This window comes from Stegostoma tigrinum, chromosome 7 (assembly GCF_030684315.1).
Source record: "Stegostoma tigrinum isolate sSteTig4 chromosome 7, sSteTig4.hap1, whole genome shotgun sequence".
Lineage (NCBI taxonomy): Eukaryota > Metazoa > Chordata > Chondrichthyes > Orectolobiformes > Stegostomatidae > Stegostoma > Stegostoma tigrinum.
The window spans coordinates 1,905,400-1,925,602 of NC_081360.1; the positions used below are offsets into that span (position 1 = coordinate 1,905,400).

General features: G+C 46.8%; 1 protein-coding gene across 2 annotated transcripts; it reads left to right on the forward strand.

Annotated features, from left to right (window-relative positions):
* The first annotated feature begins 680 nt into the window (after positions 1-680).
* On the forward strand, positions 681-11,860 carry LOC125454207 (zinc finger protein 239-like). 2 transcript variants are annotated; one of them, XM_048534739.1, is made up of 4 exons: positions 681-829; positions 5,807-5,947; positions 9,308-9,411; positions 10,696-11,860. In XM_048534739.1, the coding sequence occupies exon 4, from the start codon at positions 10,852-10,854 to the stop codon at positions 11,755-11,757; it is 906 nt and encodes a 301-aa protein (XP_048390696.1). In that variant the 5' UTR covers positions 681-829; positions 5,807-5,947; positions 9,308-9,411; positions 10,696-10,851; the 3' UTR covers positions 11,758-11,860. The 2 variants fall into 2 exon arrangements, with proteins under 2 accessions (XP_048390696.1, XP_048390697.1); XM_048534740.1 differs by lacking the exon at positions 9,308-9,411.
* Positions 11,861-20,203: the final 8,343 nt, after the last annotated feature.

A 20,203-nucleotide genomic window follows, 5' to 3' on the forward strand; every position in this document is an offset into this window, starting at 1 on the left:
CAAAGGATGACTGCAGTGGTGGTCACAGTTTGAGTGGCAGCAAGGCCTTGAGTGCCTGATGATAGTCGGAAGCTGTAACTAGCTGCGACAGCTGTTGGTGACAACTGGTGGTTCCATGCCCAGTGAAGGGGAAAGCATGCTTTCTTGGGGAAGCCCATCTTGGACTGTCTGCAGGAAGGATTGTAGTGTGTGACTTTTTAATTTGACAGGTATTTCCATTTTTTTCACTTTTATTGTGAGAAGACAGGTGTGCTGAAGTTTTTAAGTTATTTCTTTACCCTTCAACTTCTGTAACTAAGATTTTGTGCATGAGTACTTGAGATCCCACTGTGTGTGGGGACACTTTATTGTAGCCTGTACGAGAACATACGGAAAAAAAAACCCCAGTCTGAAACACTACTCAGGCTCCACGGACCCACCCACTAGCCCCGCCCACTTACTCCCCTACAGTTTGGAGGGCAAACCCGTGCCCATTCAGTTCCGAGAAAGGATCACTGGACCCGAAACGTTAATTCTGAACTTTTTATTATCACAGACGCTGCCACATTTGCTGAGCTTTTCCAGAAATGCCGGTTTTTTGTTCGCGCCCATTCTTTGATTGGTCAGAACGCCAGCTCCGCCTCTCCTCCTCTGGTTGGAGAATCGGCGGGGCTGGCTCCTGGCTCGAGCCCAGCCCCTTTCTTTCCAGACGACCATCAATCGGAGCGGCGGGTGTTGGAGAACGCGTACAGTGAATAGCGACTATGTGCACCGCGAGCGATCTCTGAACAGAAACGTGTCTCTCAGAGATGATTGGAACTGCTGATGCTGGGGAATCCGAGATAACAAGGTATGGGAGATAATGGGAACTGCAAATGCTGGAGAATTCCAAGATAATAAAACGTGAGGCTGGATGAACACAGCAGGCCAAGCAGCATCTCAGGAGCACAAAAGCTGACGTTTCGGGCCTAGACACTTCACCAGAGAGGGGGATGGGGAGAGGGAACTGGAATAAATAGGGAGAGAGGGGGAGGCGGACCGAAGATGGAGAGTAAAGAAGATAGGTGGAGAGAGTATAGGTGGGGAGGTAGGGAGGGGATAGGTCAGTCCAGGGAAGACGGACAGGTCAAGGCGGTGGGATGAGGTTAGTAGGTAGGAGATGGGGGTGCGGCTTGGGGTGGGAGGAAGGGATGGGTGAGAGGAAGAACCGGTTAGGGAGGCAGAGACAGGTTGGACTGGTTTTGGGATGCAGTGGGTGGGGGGGAAGAGCTGGGCTGGTTTTGTGGTGCAGTGGGGGGAGGGGACGAACTAGGCTGGTTTAGGGATGCAGTAGGGGAAGGGGAGATTTTGAAACTGGTGAAGTCCATATTGATACCATATGGCTGCAGGCTTCCCAGGCAGAATATGAGTTGCTGTTCCTGCAACCTTCGGGTGGCATCATTGTGGCACTGCAGGAGGCCCATGATGGACATGTCATCTAGAGAATGGGAGGGGGAGTGGAAATGGTTTGCGACTGGGAGGTGCAGTTGTTTGTTGCGAACTGAGCGGAGGTGTTCTGCAAAGCAGTCCCCAAGCCTCCGCTTGGTTTCCCCAATGTAGAGGAAGCCGCACCGGGTACAGTGGATGCAGTATACCACATTCGCAGATGTGCAGGTGAACCTCTGCTTAATGTGGAATGTCATCTTGGGGCCTGGCATAGGGGTGAGGGAGGAGGAGTGGGGACAAGTGTAGCATTTTCTGCGGTTGCAGGGGAAGGTGCCGGGTGTGGTGGGGTTGGAGGGCAGTGTGGAGCGAACAAGGGAGTCACGGAGAGAGTGGTTTCTCCGGAAAGCAGACAGGGGAGGGGATGGAAAAATGTCTTGGGTGGTGGGGTCGGATTGTAAATGGCGGAAGTGTCGGAGGATGATGCGTTGTATCCGGAGGTTGGTAGGGTGGTGTCCATCCCCTATTCCCAATTCCTCCGCCTCCGCCGCATCTGCTCCCACGATAAGACATTCCACTCCCGCACATCCCAGATGTCCAAGTTCTTTAAGGACCGCAACTTTCCCCCCACAGTGATCGAGAACGCCCTTGACCACGTCTCCCGTATTTCCCGCAACACATCCCTCACACCCCGCCCCCGCCACAACCGCCCTAAGAGGATCCCCCTCGTTCTCACACACCACCCTACCAACCTCCGGATACAACGCATCATCCTCCGACACTTCTACCATTTACAATCTGACCCCACCACCCAAGACATTTTTCCATCCCCTCCCCTGTCTGCTTTCCGGAGAGACCATTCTCTCCATGACTCCCTTGTTCGCTCCACACTGCCCTCCAACCCCACCACACCCGGCACCTTCCCCTGCAGCCGCAGGAAATGCTACACTTGTCCCCACACCTCCTCCCTCACCCCTATCCCAGGTCCCAAGATGACATTCCACATTAAGCAGAGGTTCACCTACACATCTGCCAATGTGGTATACTGCATCCACTGTACCCGGTGCGGCTTCCTCTACATTGGGGAAACCAAGCGGAGGCTTGGGGACCGCTTTGCAGAACACCTCCGCTCAGTCCGCAACAAACAACTGCACCTCCCAGTCGCAAACCATTTCCACTCCCCCTCCCATTCTCTAGATGACATGTCCATCATGGGCCTTCTGCAGTGCCACAATGATGCCACCCGAAGGTTGCAGGAACAGCAACTCATATTCCGCCTGGGAACCCTGCAGCCATATGGTATCAATGTGGACTTCACCAGTTTCAAAATCTCCCCTTCCCCTACTGCATCCCTAAACCAGCGTAGTTCGTCCCCTCCCCCCACTGCACCACACAACTAGCCCAGCTCTTCCCCCCCCACCCACTGCATCCCAAAACCAGTCCAACCTGTCTCTGCCTCCCTAACCGGTTCTTCCTCTCACCCATCCCTTCCTCCCACCCCAAGCCGCACCCCCAGCTACCTACTAACCTCATCCCACCTCCTTGACCTGTCCGTCTTCCCTGGACTGACCTATCCCCTCCCTACCTCCCCACCTATACTCTCTCCACCTATCTTCTTTACTCTCCATCTTCGGTCCGCCTCCCCCTCTCTCCCTATTTATTCCAGTTCCCTCTCCCCATCCCCCTCTCTGATGAAGGGTTTAGGCCCGAATCGTCAGCTTTTGTGCTCCTGAGATGCTGCTTGGCCTGCTGTGTTCATCCAGCCTCACATTTTATTATCATATAACAAGGTATGGGGCTGGATGAATACAGCATGCCAAGCAGCACAAAAGCTGACGTTTCGTGCCTAGACCCTTCATCAGAAATGGCGGATGGGAAGAGGGATTTGAAATAAATAGGGGGTGGCGGATCGAAGTGGAGAGAGAAGAAGATAGGTGGAGAGGAGATGGACAAATGAGGGGCGGGATGGAGCCAGTAAAGGTGAGTGTCGGTGGGGAGGGGATAGGTCAGTCCAGGAAGGACGGACAGGTCAAAGGATAGAGATAATGAGAACTGCAGATGCTGGAGAATTCAAGATAACAAAATGTGTGGCTGGATGAACACAGTAGGTCAAGCAGCATCTCAGTCTTGGCCCGAAACGTCAGCTTTTGTGCCCCTGAGATGCTTCTTGGCCTGTCAGGTCAAGGGGTCGGGTTGAGGTTAGTAGGTAGGAAGTGGGGGTGGGGCTTTAGGTGGGAGGGGCTGTTTTTGGGATGCAGTTGGGGGAGGGGAGGTTTTGAAGCTTGTGAAATCTACATTGGGCTGCAGGTTTCCCAAGCGAAATATGAGTTGCTGTTCCTGCCACCTTTGGGTAGCACTGCAGGAGGCCCAGGATGGGCATGTCGTCTGAGGAATGGGAGGGGAAGTTGAAATGGTTCGTGACTGGGAGGTGCAGTTGTTTATTGTGAACTGAGCATAGGTGTTCTGCAAAGCAGTCCCCAAGCCTCCACTTGGTTTCCCCAATGTAGAGAAGGCCACAACGGGTACAGCAGATGCAGTATACCACATTGGCAGATGTGCAGGTGAACCTCTGCTTGATGTGGAAAATCTCCTTGGGGCCTGCGATGGGGTGAGGGAAGAGGTGTGGGGGCAGGTGTAGCACTTCCTGCGGTTGCAGGGAAATGTGCCAGGTGTGGTGGGGTTGGAGGGGAGTGTGGTGAGGGTGTGCAGGGAAAAATGTCTTTCGTGGTGAGGTCGGATTGCAGATGGCGGAAGTGTTGGGTGGATGGTGTTAATTAAGTGGGTGAACTGTTCGAGCTCCTTGTGGGTCTCGTAAGAGGTTTGTGGCCAGTGTAGGTGTGGAAGAGGGATTGTTCCACGTAACCTGCTGAGAGGCAGGCATAGCTTGGGCCCGTGTGGATGCCCGTGGCCACCCCCTTTGTCTGTAGGAAGTGGGAGGAATTGAAAGAGCAGTTGAGAGTGAGGACGAGTTCGGCTAGGCGGGTGAGGGTGTCAGTGGAGGGGGACTGGTCAGGCCTGCTGGACGGGAAGAAACAGGGGGCCTTTAAGCCATCTGCATGGGGAATACAGTTGTACAGGGACTGGATGTCCATGGTAAAAATGAGGTGTTGGGGACCGGGGAATTGGAAGAAACGTTTGTCTGTCACATCCAGATGTGATAAATGAAGTTTAAAGGGACGACCAGCGTTCAGCGCATTGTCCAGCAAAAAGGAGTTGCAGTTGCTCAGGCTCGGTCTTAAGCCCCAAACATGGGTTTTCTGGTGCTGCGATATAAGTTGCCAAGACACTCGGGCTACTTCCCAGAACCAGGGCCACTCGGAAAGGTTACCGTCTGGGTTCCGTAGGCGGTGATAATGCACAGGCGTAGTTAGCGTGTTGATGTTCAGGTGGGTGGGCGGGGTCCCTGGTTCCTGATCTCCCTCAGTCTTTCCTCCACTCCCCTCTCTTCCGTCTCCATCTGGGTCTCTGCAGTTTTGTTTGATTACTCCCGGTTGGAGGGTTTACTGCGGTAAATGTGCAATATGAAGTTGGATGTGATAAAAAGCAGCAATACCACCAGAATCCGACTCCAAAAAACCCCAGTAAACCCACAGGTGTCTTAGTAATTGGATGCCTGACTGAATCTTTTGTGGACTGTGTTAGAACCCTGCTGTTTTGTTTTTGAAGACATTTTTGCTTCGAATTGGAGAGCTGGAAGGTGACCTCTGGGCTGTGGGCAGCAGCTTGTGTTCAAAAGAATAAAGCTGTTGATGGTTTGTGTGGCAAGACCTGGAAGTTAATTGCAGGTTGGTTCTTGATCAGAAACTTTGCCCACACTTTTGGCCATTAATGAGGTCAGTATCTGCGAACTGGTGCAAGCAAGTCTGTGAGAGAACATGATCAAACAGAAGGAAGGGCTAGAGTTTATGAACTGGGGCTTTCCGAGTAAATGTGTTTGTTTGGTGGTGGATGCCACAGCGTGAAGCCTTGACAATTATCTGTATCTGTTAAATAGTGCATCATGGAAGCTACTAAAGCCATCTGGTCAGATTTGTTTTTGCTTTTATAATTTATCCCTTGACAGTTTGTTTATCTGTCTTTGGTGTGAATGGGGCTGAGAAATTGCTGTCAGCAGAACGTGCAGTATGTTGGAAAATGCTTGTACATGTACGAGTGACTAAGATTGATGGGAAAGTATCCACATGCACATTTTTGTCACCTGAGCTGGCTGCCAATGTGAAAGCATTGGAGCAGGGAATGGAGAGAGACAACTGAGTGGAGTGGGAATTGGGGCCATTTTTTTCCCTGCCACTCTCATTGCTTCCCTTCTTCCCCCCACTCCAATTCTAAACGTCCCTTCCCCCGGCATCATGAATCTTCACAAAGATATTTTCTTTTTTCCTACATACTGTGTTGCTTTTCTCAGAACATTCAACACTTTGAGAACTGCAAAGAAAACGAGAGACAGAGCAGCCACTCCAGAAGCTTTGAAAATTGCTCTGCGTCTCCTTGACCACCTTGAACTGCTACAGTCCGTGTGGTGAAGCTGCTCCGCGACTGCTGCTCGGTAAGGAATTACAGAATTTTTTTTTTCTGGTAGTGATAAGGTAGTGCTGACACTTGTGTCAGTTATAATCCTTTTATTGTATATCCCACCTTTTACAGAATAGAAACAAAAATACATAGGAACAGGAGTAGGCCTTTTATTGCATTCAGTAATGGCTGATCATCCCACTCAGCAACCTGTTCCCACTTTAGACCCATACCCTTTGAAGCATTTAGCCCTCAGAGCTATATCTATTTTCTTCTCAGAAACATTCAATGTTTTGGTCTTAACTGCTTTCTGTGGCAGCAAATTTCACAGGCTCACCAGTCCCTGAGAAAAGAAAACTTCCCTCAAATCAGTTGTAAACGGCCTACCCCATTTCCTTAGTGTGTGACTCCCCGATTCTCGACTCCCTGTTCATTGAGAGCAGCGTTACTGCCTTTACTTTGTTAGTCCTGTTATAATTTATTGGTTTCAGTGACATCCTCCCTCATTCTTCTAAAGTCCAGTGAATTTTGTCCTAACCAATCCATTCTGCCCTTATGTCGGTCCTGTCATCCCAGGAGTCATCTGGTAAACCTTTGTTGTACAGTCTCCATAGCCAGAAAATCCTACGTCAGATCCACATTCCAAATCTGCACACAATACTCCAGCTTTGGTCTCACCAAGACCCTGTACAATTTCAGCAAGATGTCCCTGCTCCTGTACTGAAATCCTCTCACTATTATCATTTGCCTTCTTCACCTCCTGCTGCATCTCGCTGCTTAATTTCAGTGACTTGTGTACATGGACACTAGGTGTCGTTTCTCATTTCCTTTTCCGAAATCCATGCTGGCTGGCTGACTGTCCAATATTGTCACTGTTTTCCAGTGTTAGGCTAACAGGTCTATGATTCAGAGACAGTAGGAACTGCAGATGCAGGAACATCTGAGATAACAAGGTATAGAGTTGGATGAACACAGGAGGCCAAGCAACATCAGAAGAGCAGAAAAGCTGACAGGTCTAGGCCTGAAACGTCAGCTTTCCCGCTGCTTGGCCTGTTGTGTTCATCCGGCTCTATGCCTTATTTATGATTCAATGCTTTTTCTCTACCTGCTTTATTAAATAGTGGGGTTACATTAGCCTTCCAATTACTACCTTCCAATTCAGAGGAACTGTTACAGAGCCTATAGAATCTTGAAGGATGTCCATCAGTTTCCTGTATTTAGAATCAAGACACTTGTTTCTGAATGCATCCACTCTATCTTGGGCCACTTTGTTAAGTACACTGGGGTGCAGATTACCAGCTGCTGGGGATTTGTTAGTGTTTGATCCTGTCAATTTTTACAACAGTGTTTCTCCACTAGCCGTGATTTCCTTCAGTTCCTCTCCAGCATTTTAGGGATGTTATTTGTGTCATTCTTTGACAGAGCCAACATTTACAGTTAATTGGTCTGTCCATCTCTTTATTCCACCTCATAATGTCCTCCTGTTTCTGATTGTAAGGGATCTATTTTCATTGATTTTTTTTTTTCTTTCTTTGTTATAGCTTTAGGAGCTTTTAGAATCAATCTGTATGTCCCCTGCAAGCTTAACTTAGACTTTATTGTTCCCCTCTGAATCAATCCCTTAGTCGTCTTCTGCTAAAATTTGAACTGCTCCCAGTCTTCAGGTGTGCTGCTGTTTTGAGCCCATTTGTATTCCTCTCCCGTGGATCCAGTACTACCCCTAATACCCCTTGTTAGCCATGGCAGGGTCACCTTTCCCACTTTATTTTGCACCAGACAGGAATGAGGAACAGTTGCAGTACTGCAAAATGCTATTTAAATGTTTGTCGTCCCTTTTGAGTTATGTTCCCAATTTATCGTAGCCTGCCTGTGCGTCATACCATCCCAATTACCTTGATTGAGATTTTGGTCCCTCGACTCAGAATCAACTCTGTCACTCTCCATCTTAATGACAAGTTCTATCACTGATTTCTTCACTCACACATAAGAGACTTCACAGCTAGATTACTAATTATTTCCTTCTCATTACACAATTAAAATTTTAAAATTAGAAGTTGCCAGAGTCCCAGAAGACCATTGGACTGCGCTCTCACTTACGAGAGAGAGAGAGAGAGCGAATGAGCAAATGGTGCTTTAACCTGAGGATCACCATACCTCAGGCAAGGGACAAGATTAAGATGGTAGGACCTTCGTGGTGACCTCAGCCAGTTAAGGTATTGAGTACATGCTATTGGCGTCACTCTGCATCACAAACCAGCCAGCTAGCCAATTGGGGTAACCCACGTCCGACCATTCAACAGTAGGCAGTTGAGGATGGCCTGTGTTCCTTCTGGGTTCTTGAGTCACAAAGTCCTATGACATGGAGACAGGCCCTGCCTGCAAACAGGGCTAAACAGATCCATGCTGATCAAATGCCCATCCACACTAACCCCATTTCCCTGCACTTGGCCCATATCCTTCTAAACATTTCCTATCCATGTATTCATCCAAATGCCTTTTAACTATTTAACAGGCACAAGGTATAGGAGCTGAATGAGGCTATTTGGCCCATAGAGTCTGCTCCACCATTTGAGCGCGACTGATCGGTTTCTCAACCCCATTCTCCTGCCTTCTCCCATAACGGTTGATCCCCTTACCAATCAAAAATCTATCTATCTCTGTCATAAGTACACTCTGACTTGGCTTCCACAGCCCTCAACAGCAATGAGTTCCACAGAATCAGCACCCACTGGCTGAAGAAATTCCTCCTCATCTCAATTCTAAAGGGTCAGCCCTTTGCTGCAAGGCAGTACCCTCGGGTTCAAGTTTCTCCTGCTTGTCGAAAAATTGTCTCCATGTCTACCTATCCAAGCCTCTCAGTATTTTGTAAGTTTCAATCACTTAGAGTCAGACAGAACAGGAATAAACCCGTCGGTCCAACCAGTCCATGCTGACCAGTTCTGAAGCTAAAGTAGTCCCACCTGCCTGCATGTGCACATATCTCTGCAAACATCTTATCCATGTACTTATCCAAATGTCTTTTAAACATTTGTAACTGTAACAGGAGCCGCATCTATCACTTCCTCTGGAAGTTCACTCCACACATGAACCACTCATTACAAAAGATGCTGCTCACGCCATTTGTTAAAGTCTTTCTCCTCTCACTTTAAAAATATGACCCCTAGTCTTGTAATACCCCACCCTAGCGGGGGCGGAACCTTCCATTCACCTTATTTCCCCCCCCCCCACCATGTATAAACCTCTATTAGTTCAACCTCAACCGCCTATGCTCCTGTGAAGTAAGTCCCAGCCTATCCAGCCTCTCCTTATAACTCAGTCGCTCCATTCCTAGCAGTATCCTGGTTAATCTTTTCTGAACACTCACCAGCTTAAATAAAATTCTTCCTTTAACAAGGCAACCAGAATTGGACACAGTACTCCAGAAGAGGCCTCACCAACATCCAAGACAATCGCACATGACATACCAACTCCTGCACGCAAAAGACCTGAGCAATGAAGGTAAGCATACTAAATACATTCTTAACCGCCCTGTCTACGTGTGATGTAAACTTCACATGTTAGATAACTGAACCCTGAAGTGTCTCGGTTCTACAGCACTACCCAAAAAACTACTTTTAATTGTATAAGTCCTGTTCCCCTTGTTTGTTTTGCCAAAATGAAATACCTTGCGTTTATTCAAATTAAACTCTATCCGCCTCTACCCAGACCCTAAACCCAATTTGAGCAAGATCTTTGTAATCTTCGATAATCGTCTTCACTGTCTCATCTAAATTATTGACATAAATGACAAACAAAAGTGGGCCCAACACCCATCCCTGTGGAACACTGCTCGTCACAGTCCTCCAGTCTGAAAAACAATGCTCCTCCACCACCGCACTGTCTCTTGTCATTTTGCAAATTTTGAATCCAATTTGCAAGCTCATTCTGAAACCTCTGTAATCTACCTTTACTAATTAGTCTATCATGCAACTCTTGTCTAAGACTTTATTATTAAATCCAAGTAAACAATGTCTCCTGTAGAGGCCACATTAGTCATCTTGGTGGAAGTGGCTGGTTTCGGAGGTTTCCCTAATGACACATGATACATGGAGGCAAGTAGTGACAACTCGAGACTGCAGAGGGATAGAGACAGGTTATGTAAGTCGACAAAACTCAGTCAATGGAATATAATGCGGGAAATATTGAGGTTTATGGATTTTTGCAGGAAGACTAAGAGGTGAATATTAAATAAGTGAAGAAAAAACAGTGCAGAAAGCTGCAGCACAGACAGAATTGTGGGTCCTCGTGCTTGAAAGACGAAAAGCTAGCACCCAAATTCAGCAGGTAATCAGAAAGATAAATAGCCTGTTGGCCTTTATTTTAAAGGGAATGGGGTGTAAAAATAGAGAATATGCCAAAACTGTACAGGACACCTGGAATAATATGATAACAAAGTGTGGAGTTGGATGAACACAGCAGGCCAAGCAAGTTCTTCTCTCTGAGGGAGGGGTACAGGTTACTGAATTTGTGGAATTCCTTACTGCAGAGGCTGGACTGCTCAGTGTATTCAAGGCTGAGCTAAACAGATTTTTAATCACAAAATGAAACAAAGATGACGGGGTAAGGCAGGAAAGTGGAATTGAGGATTATCAGATCAATCCTGATCTCATTGAATGGCAAGAGCATACTTGCTGGGTTGAATTACCTACTTCTGCTCCACATCTTCTGATCTTACTTTTTTGAATTTTTTTGGTTTCTCTCTCACTCCTGTGTTTTTTTTTCTATTTTTACCTAATTTCACAGGGTATTTGAAGAAGATTTACAGTGGGGGGACTTGAAATCAAACATCACTTCGGGATCTGATGGAGTCACCCAGTTTATCATAACACAAATCATTTGATTTTGAAAGTGGAAGGGAAAAACACCATTCGCAGTGGGGAGAAACTGTACACGTGTTGTATGTGTGGACAAGGCTTCAGCAGATCATCTGCCCTGTTGCAGCATGAATACAGTCACATTGGGGAGAGGCCATTCGTCTGTTCTGACTGTGGGAAAGGATTCACGCAAACGTCCACCCTGCTGAAACACCAGCAAGTTCACACAGATGGCAGACTGTTTAAATGCTCGTACTGTGGGACATGCTACAAAAGCTCTGGCGCCCTGAAGCTGCATCAACGTGTTCACACTGGTGAGAGACCCTTCCGTTGCTCTCACTGTGGGTCTGGATTCAAGCAATCATCTGACCTCATTGAACACCAGCGGATTCACACAGGGGAGAGACCGTTCACCTGCTCAGAATGTGGGAAGACATTTGCTCGGAAATCCACCCTACTGAAACACCAGCAAGTTCACACAAAGGACAGACCTTATAAATGCCCAGACTGTGGGACATGCTATAAAAGATCTGGGGACCTGATGTTGCATCAACGTGTTCACACCGACGAGAGACCGTTCAGGTGCTCTCACTGTGGGACTGGGTTCAGGCGGTCATTCCAACTCACTGTACACCAGCGAACGCATACTGGGGAGAGACCGTACAGCTGCACTGAGTGTGGGAAGGGATTTGCTCAGAAATCCAACCTGCTTAAACACCAGCAACTTCACACAGAGGAGAGACCTTTTCAATGCCCAGAATGTGAGAAGTGTTTTAAAAGGTCTGGGGACCTGATGTCACATCAACGTGTTCATAGTGATGAGAAGCCGTTCAAATGCTCTCACTGTGGGGCTGGGTTCAAGTGGTCAACCCAACTCACTGCCCACCAGCGATCTCACACAGGAGAGAGGCCGTACACCTGCACTGACTGTGGAAAGGGATTCACTGTGAAATCCAGCCTGCGAAAACACCAGCGAGTTCATGAGCATTGACAGTGACTGGTTTTCGCTGTGAATAAATCGCCACTTCCTCATGTTCCTCCCTCTCTGCCAGAACATCTGGATGAAAGTGAAATAAATCCACTTTTTAAAATCTCTCATGTATGTTAGTACTCTTTAAAGTGATCTATTTTTGACTGCAGGAGTTGTTTTGTTGTTAATCGCATCCAGGACACAACTATGTTCAATGTTGTCTTTTTTTACTACTGATCTTTATAAATTCCAGCCTAGTTATAGGTGTTAATGAAGAGTCAAAAAGAAAATTATGTCACATTTGTGGGAAACACATGGCCTGCTGAAGCTTCCTAATGGTTTTAGCACTTTCTTTTGAAGTTTTTGCCCTTCCTATCACTCCATCTTGTGGGGAGCTCATGGAGCTGCTTTGTCTTTCAGATTGAGACAGTCTGATTATCTGTCTCTTCCATGTCCCTCATTTCCCTGAAACTGTCTCTGAAGTTCCATCTTGTCTAAGCCCTCTCCTGGCTTCAGAGCTCTTCACATTCAATGAGACCCACCACCTAGTCATTTGACTTTCCAGTTAATTGCTGAGCATTCCATCTTCACCTTTTGTTTTGTCAGTTGATCTTAAAAGAGACAGTCCTACTTGGAGCTGGTGTATGAGGTGACCACTTTGGTGCCCTCGATTTTAGCCAGCTCCCTGGGCAGCAGCAGGCACATGGTGCTCAAGATCGCTCAGGAGAACAGGGTCTGCTGCTGGTTGTTGTGGAACAAGCAGGAGGCCTTGGGGAGATGTCGGTTTGCTGATATTACTAACAATTCTTGCTTATGTCTGTTATAGTCACTCTCATCTCTGAATCCTTCTTTTGAAAACCAACCTTGACGTCCCCTCCAAATTCCGTTTTCTCCCCAAAGATCTAGAACTTGGTTCCCCCCCTGCCAAGGATGTAACCCTGGCTGCTCCTATTTGCATCTTGGTGACATCATCCAAAGCCACTGTGTTGGTTTTAACATATCCATTGATAGAGATTACTACCTGACTGGCTGTAAACCTAGAATATTGTGTACAGTTTTGGCCGCTCTTTCTCTTGAGGGAGTGCAGTGAAGGTTTTTCAGGCTGATTCCGAGGATGGCAGGACTGACATATGAGGAGAGATTGACGAGGCTGGGATTTTTTTCGCTGGAGTTCAGACAAATGAGGGGGAATCTTTTTGAGATGTTTAAAATTCGTAACAGGACTAGACAGAGTAGATGCAGCGAGGGTGTTTTGATGGTTGGTGTGACTGAAACCAGAGGCAGCAGTCCCAAGGATTCAGAGTAGACCATTTACGATGCAGATGAGGACGCATTTCTTCACCTGAAGAGTGATGAGCCTGTGGAATTCTTTACGGCTGGAAGTTGATGCCAAAACACTGAATATATTCAGGAGGTGACTAGATATAGTACTTGGGGTGAATGGTGTCAAAGGTTATGGGGAAAAAGCAGGATTAGGTTACTGAGTTGGGCAATCAGCCATGATCATAATGGTGGAGAAGTCAAAGGGCCGACTGGCGGCCTTCTGTTCCTATCTTGTACGTTCCTGTGAATCTTTTAGATGTTTATCGTTCTGAAGTATTTTGCAGGTGATTGAAACGTTAAATAAAGAAGTCTATTTTATCTTGCATTTTTTAAACAAGATTAGGAATGTTTAAGGTGGGAATTCCAGAGCTTGTGGCCTCAGCAGCTGAAAACACAGGTACCAATGGTGAATGTGGCATTTGCAAGAGGGATTTGGAATGCATGTGTGGAAAATGTAATTGGAAGAGTGCAGGGAGCTCACTGGGTCTTAACAATAGAGGAGGTTCCAGAGACTTTCTGTTATCATTGTGGAACTGTCTGTTGAAAAGGTGCCTGCTGCCTTAGGATAACAGTGTGTCCATGCCCTTACAAAACATCACTGATCTCCTCCAAACTGATCTGCAGAAGAATGTGGACAATGAGGTGACTCTGCTCCGGGGAGGAGTGTTGGAGGACACAGGGATCATAGCTTTTTCCCACTACCAAACCAATTGAATATAAAAACATTACTTCCATCTCCCACCACAGCATCCTGACTCGTGATAGTGATGACTGGCCATCTGAAGGTAGAGGTGGAATGTCTTTACGGGAACCTTCAGGAGCTCTGACACTCTCAGTCGAGACCAAAAACATCTGTGCATGAGAGCCAAGGATTTGAGTGACCTGTCTGTACCTGTTCAGAAACCTAGATGGTGCACTGGTAGAAGCAATAGGAAGCATCTGAACTATGAATTGGAATCAACCTAGTGTGTGCATGATGGGATTGACAAATTCTTCCATTTCCTCTTTAAATAGAGATACAAATTGTAAAGATTGGAACCACCACCAACCCTTGGTCATTCTAATATCTTGAGAGCCAGATTGCCCTTTCACTGGTTTAATACTGTAATTTTGTTATGTCATCAAGATTTTTATTTCTTCTCTTTTGGGACAGGGGTCTCACTGGCTGGTCAGCATTTATTGCTTATCCCAAATTGCTCTTGAGAATGTGATGGTGAGTTGCCTTAAACTACTGCAGTCCATGTGCTACCGGTTGACCTGCAATGCTGTTAGAACGAGACTTCCAGGATTTTGACCTAACAACAGTGAAGGAGCAGTGATATATTTCCAAGTCAGAATGGTGAGTGTCTTGGAGATTACTTTACAGAACGTGGTGTTCCAATGCAGCCGCTGCTCCTATCTTTCTCGATGGAAATGATTGTGCGTTTGGAAGGTGTTGTCTGAGGATCTTTGAATTTCAGCAGTACATCTTTGATTTTTTAATGATTAGAAGCCAATATTAAATGTGATTTAGAATCTTGCCTTTGAAATAAAGTATAAAAAGATGACTCCGAAAATAGAAAGGAGAATAGGAAAGATGCTAAGTTACAGACATCTTGGCATTTTGTTGGTTTTGTGGAGACTCCCTGTAGATAAAACCAAAAAGGTAAATTTTGAAGCTTCTATGCCAATGAACAGAGGGACATTAGTGAAAACAACACTGATGAATTTGCAGAACAGCACATGTTTAAGTGAGATAAGTTTCGTTCAGATGAAACGTGACTGGACACAAGGCATAAGACCACCCCTCGCCCCATATGTTAGAAAATGCTGAATGTCAATCCAGGCTGGGAGCCATTAGATGGATGTGCAACGGATGAAGTCAACATGCAATCAGTGGTTGAAGCAATGACAGTACACAGGGTGAGGAAGTTCAGGCAGTGATGGGAAGTGTTCATTCTGAAGGAGTCTCATCTGAAACGGTGGCCATTCATTCATGATTTTCCCATGATCAGCTGTTATGTGAGTTTGTAAAACAAATGGCCCCAATTTAGGAAGCAATGTAAGCTTTAGAAAGAACACTAATTGTTTTATTTATTTATTCTTGACATCCTTTGCTGTCCAGTCCAGTATTTATTGTCCATCCCTAATTGCCCTGGACAAGGTGACAGATGCCTTCTTGAACTGCTGTCATCCTTGTGGCATAAACAAATATACATTGCTGCAAAGCAGTTTCAGGATTTTCACCTTGTTATACTGATGGAACGATGATACAGTTCCAGGCAGGATAGCATGCAAATTGATGGAGAACTCCAAAGCGTGCTGTCCCCATGTGCCTGCTTCTAGGTGGTAGAGATTGTGGTTTAGGGAAGTGGCACTGAACGAACCTGGGGAATTTGCTTCAGTGCATGTTGGTGGTACAAACTGTTGCTGTTGTCCACCCGTGGTCATAGGATTGATGCAGCACACAAGTAAGCCGTTTGACCATTGTGTCTGCACCAGCTTTTGGAATGAGAATCTCACCTAGCGCCCATGTCCTGCCTTCTCTGTCTCTAAACTTGTACATTGTTCCTATACAGCTAACAATCTAATTCCCTTATTGAATATCATAATTTGTGTACTCAGATTACAGTACAGCCTGCTTTGTCCTGGATGGAGTTGAATATCTTTGCATATTTGGAGCTGTCCTAATCCAGGCAAGTGGGGACTATTCCATCACATTTCAGACTTGTACTTGGCAGACTGTGGGCAGGCTTTGAGGAGTTACTGCATGTTTCCTAGCCTCTGCCCTCTAAAAGTCAGAGTTTATACAGCTGGTGCAGTTCAGGATCTGGCTGATGAAAACGATGAGATGTTTGATAGTGGGGAGGATGCAATGATGAAAATGCCCTTGAATGTCAATACAAGAAGTTTAGATTCTCTCCTGTTACAGATAATCATTCCCTGCCAATTGTTTGTAATCAGTCCAAAATTGGATCTTGTCACAGATTTGCTCCATATGAATATAGGCCATTTTAGTGACTGAGGAGAAGTGAACAGTGTTGAACATTGTACAATCATCAGGAAATAACCCCGTTTCTGACCTTTCGCCAGCAGTATGGTCATTGATACAGTAGCTGAAGATGTTTGGGCGTTACACACCACCCAGAGGAATTCCTGCAATCATGTCCTAGGGCTAAGATTATTGGATTCCATAACCATCACTTTGTGCTATGAATGGCTCCAACCAGTGGAATCTTTTCACATTGATTCTAATTTTGCTCCTTAATGTGACATTTCATCTAATGTTGCCTTGATGTCACAGGTAGCTCTCTCCCAGCATGATAGCACTTGTGTCCAGTCCTACAGTAACAATACCTGAATGATCTCTTCCCCACGTGAACAAGTTGGTGTGTCAAGGGATAGGTTAACTGTGTGTCTCTCTTCCTGCAGTCAGAGTAGGTGAAGTCCCTCTGTGTGACTGTGTCACTGAATTCCAAGTTCAGATTTTTCATGTGTCCATGGTTTTCCACCTTTGTTAGTGTATTCATGTTCTGGGAGGCATGGTGATCGGCTGAATCCTTGTCCACATGTAGTATACATTATGTTCAAATTCAGCAACATTCAAGGCAGTAGCAATTGGCTGATGGTCAGATTTTGAGGTGCTATTTGGGTCGATTTCCCCAAGAGCACATCCAATCATTAAAATTTCTACAATGCATAAGCACGCTATTCGGCCCATCAAGTCTGCACCAACCCGCTAGGCAGCATCCTACCCACACTCACCACACCCCACTCTATTTCCCGTAACGTTACATTTCTGGTGGTTAATCCACCTAATTTACACAGACTCGGACACTGTGGATTTAGTATGGGCAATCCACCGAACCTGTAGACACAGGGTGAATGTGCAAACTCCACTCAGAGAGTCTCTCAAGGGCGGAATCTAACCTTATCTTGGGCATCGTGACTAACAAACGACAAACCACTGAAATATCACGGTATTGTGCTCCTGAGATGCTGCTTGGCCTGCTGTGTTCATCTAGCTCCACACTTTGTTATCTTGGATTCTCCAGCATCTGCAGTTCCCATTATCTCTGATACAATTTTAACCTTACTGTAAAGCCTCTTCCAGGGATGCCTAACCTGAAGAAGTTATCCTCCTCCCTCCGGACCAACCTCAGGGAATGTCTCTCCCACTGCATTTCTCTCCATCTTCGGTCCGCCTCCCCCTCTCGCCCTATTTATTCCAGTTCCCTCTCCCCATCCCCCTCTCTAATAAAGGGTCTAGGCCTGAAACGTCAGCTTTTGTGCTCCTGAGATGCTGCTTGGCCTGCTGTGTTCATCCACCTCCACACTTTATTACACTGCAATATCGTGCCGCCTGTAAATCCTTCTAACATCCGTGCAATATGTTAATCTGATTTTTTAAAAACAGACATGTATGGGAGAACACACAGGAGCTGAATGAAACTGGAAAATTTGTGTGGCTGGTATGATGAGAAAGATGTCATGAAAGCTGCTGAATTGTCCCAAAAATGTGCGTCGTCCTCTACCGTTGGTTGGAGGACCAGCCGCTCCAGCTCGGTCCTCCAGCCCCGCCCCTCATTCCTTTCCCATTGTTTGGAGTACCGGCCACATCTGCACCTTCGTCCCGTCCCTCACTCACTCCCGAAACGTCAGCTTTTGCGCTCCTGAGATGCTGCTTGGCCTGCTGTGTTCATCCAGCTTCACAGTGTGTTATCTTAATCTCCAGCATCTGTAGTTCCCATTATCTCTACTCACTCACTCCCATTGGTTGGAGGACAGGCAGCTCCAAGTCGGCCCTCCAATCCCGCCCCTCATTATTTGGAGGATCAGCCTCATCTGTGTCTTCGGCCCGTCCCTCGCTCTCCCCCCATTGCTTGGAGGACCAGCTGCACCGGCTCGGTCCTCCAGCCCCGCCCTCATTCCCTTCTCATTGGTTGGAGAACCAGTCTTTTGCCTGCTCCGTCCTCCGGCCCGCCTCCCGCTCACGCCCATTGGTTAGACTAATTGATTGATGGTCTTGTCCGCTGCTCCAACAATGATGTGGAGGTACTGGAGTTGGACTGGGGTGGACAAGGTCAAAAACCACATGACAGCAGGTTATGGTCCAACAGGTTTATTTGAAAACACAAACTTTCGGAGTCTCAGTCCTCCTGCAGGTGCTCTTGAAAGAGGAAGTATTTATATTTCACCATTTCAAATAAGTTTTTTTTATCTCGCTCTGCTGTCTGGTTGCATATTTCTCTCGTTTTCTTTTTGTTTTATTTTCGCCACTTAGACACTTTACAGCCTCGAGTGCTCAACATTGAAATCTATATCTAAACTGCCCACAAGATATCCATTTCAACTCCCCCTCCCATTCCTCGGACGACATGTCCATCCTGGGCCTCCTGCAGTGCCACAATGATGCCACCCGAAGGTTACAGGAACAGCAACTGATTTTCCGCTTGGGAACCCTGCAGCCCAAAGGTATCAATGTGGATTTCTCAGGCTTCAAAATCTCCCCTCCCCCTACTGCATCCCAAAACCAGCCCAGTTCGTCCCCGCTTCCCTAACCTGTTCTTCCTCTCACCTATCCTCTCCTCCCACCCCAAGCCGCATCCCCATTTCCTTCCTACTAACCTCGTCCCACCCCCTTGACCTGTCCCCTCCCTACCTCCCCAGCTACACTCTAAAGGGGTTCCATCAACGCCCCTTTGACTTGTCTGTCTCCTCTCCACCTATCTTCTCCTCGATCCATCTCCCATCCGCCTCCCCCTCTCTCCCTATTCATTTCAGGACCCTCTCCCCCTCCCCTATTTCTAATGTGGGGTCTGGGCCCGAAATGCCAGTTTTTGTGCTCCTGAGATGCTGCTTGGCCTACTGTGTTCATCCAGCCTCACACGTTGTTATCTTGGATTCTCCAGCATCTGCAGTTCCCATTATCTCTGAGCGCAAGAACAGTCTCTGCTCCGCCTTTTCTTGGTGAATGTTTCCCTGGAGTCGAGTTGTTAAGTGCTTAGAACTCTGTCCGAATCCCGGTAATGTAGGTGAACTGTAGGTCACTGTGTTTTAGATTATATCGCCAACTCTCTCTCATCCCCTTTCTCCCAAACCCAGTTACACGCTGCTGGCTCTGAGAGTTCTGGCGGGTGCGGGACTGTAGTCAATCTCGGCGCTGCTTTAGGTGCACAGAAGGCGGTTTAGTATTTCGGGATAATGACAGATCATTCTGCCAAGAATGACTGTACCTAATCTAACAACAGGGAACCACACCGCCCTCAGAGATTGGGATTAATTTCTTCAGAGCAGAATGGACTGAGGAAGGATCATCGGACCCGAAACATTAACTCTGAATTTTTCTCCACACGTGCTGCCAGACCTGTTGAGCTTTTCCAGCAACTTCTGTTTTTGTTGTAGACTGAGGGGCGACATGATTGAGATGGATAACTTTTGATGGAGATAGAATAAACAAGAATGAATCTTTTAGCTTAGTGGTGGAATCAGTATCGGGGACGTGAATTGATGGTAAGGGGTCGGCGGTTTCGATGAGATGTGAAGATTTTTTTTCACTCAGAATATTGTGGGGGCGCGTGGGGGGAATCTGAAACTCACTGCCTGGAAGTGTGGTAAAGGTAGAAACCGTCACACCATTCCTGAAATGTTTAGATGTGTAAAATAAACACCGTAAGAACTGAGGCTGGTGTAAATCAGAGACGAAACAGAAGTTGTTGACAAAGTTCTGCAGGTCTGGCAGCATCTGTGGAGAGAAATCAGAGTTAGTGTTTCGGGTCGAGTTTTCCTGCCCTCGATCTGTTCTCTCCGCAAATGCTACCAGACATGCTGAGTTTTTTTCAGCAATTTCTATTTAAATGTATACTTGTGATACCAATACATACACAGCTATGGATCAAATGCTGGAAATAACACTTGAATAGTTTGACGACTGTATTTGACCAGCACCGATTCGATGGGCCGAACGGCATGTTTTTTTGTCTGCTGTCGTCTCTGAAACTGGGTGAATGGTTCAGGTCGGTGAGGAATGGGTGGGGAAGGGGGGTGTTGAACAAAGGACATGCGCGGGGGAAGGGCGGGAGAGTTTCACTGACAGAAGGTTTCATGTTGAGAAATCAAGAAGGTGATGCAGAAGTAAAGAGACAAAAGTGTTTGAATGAGGTGT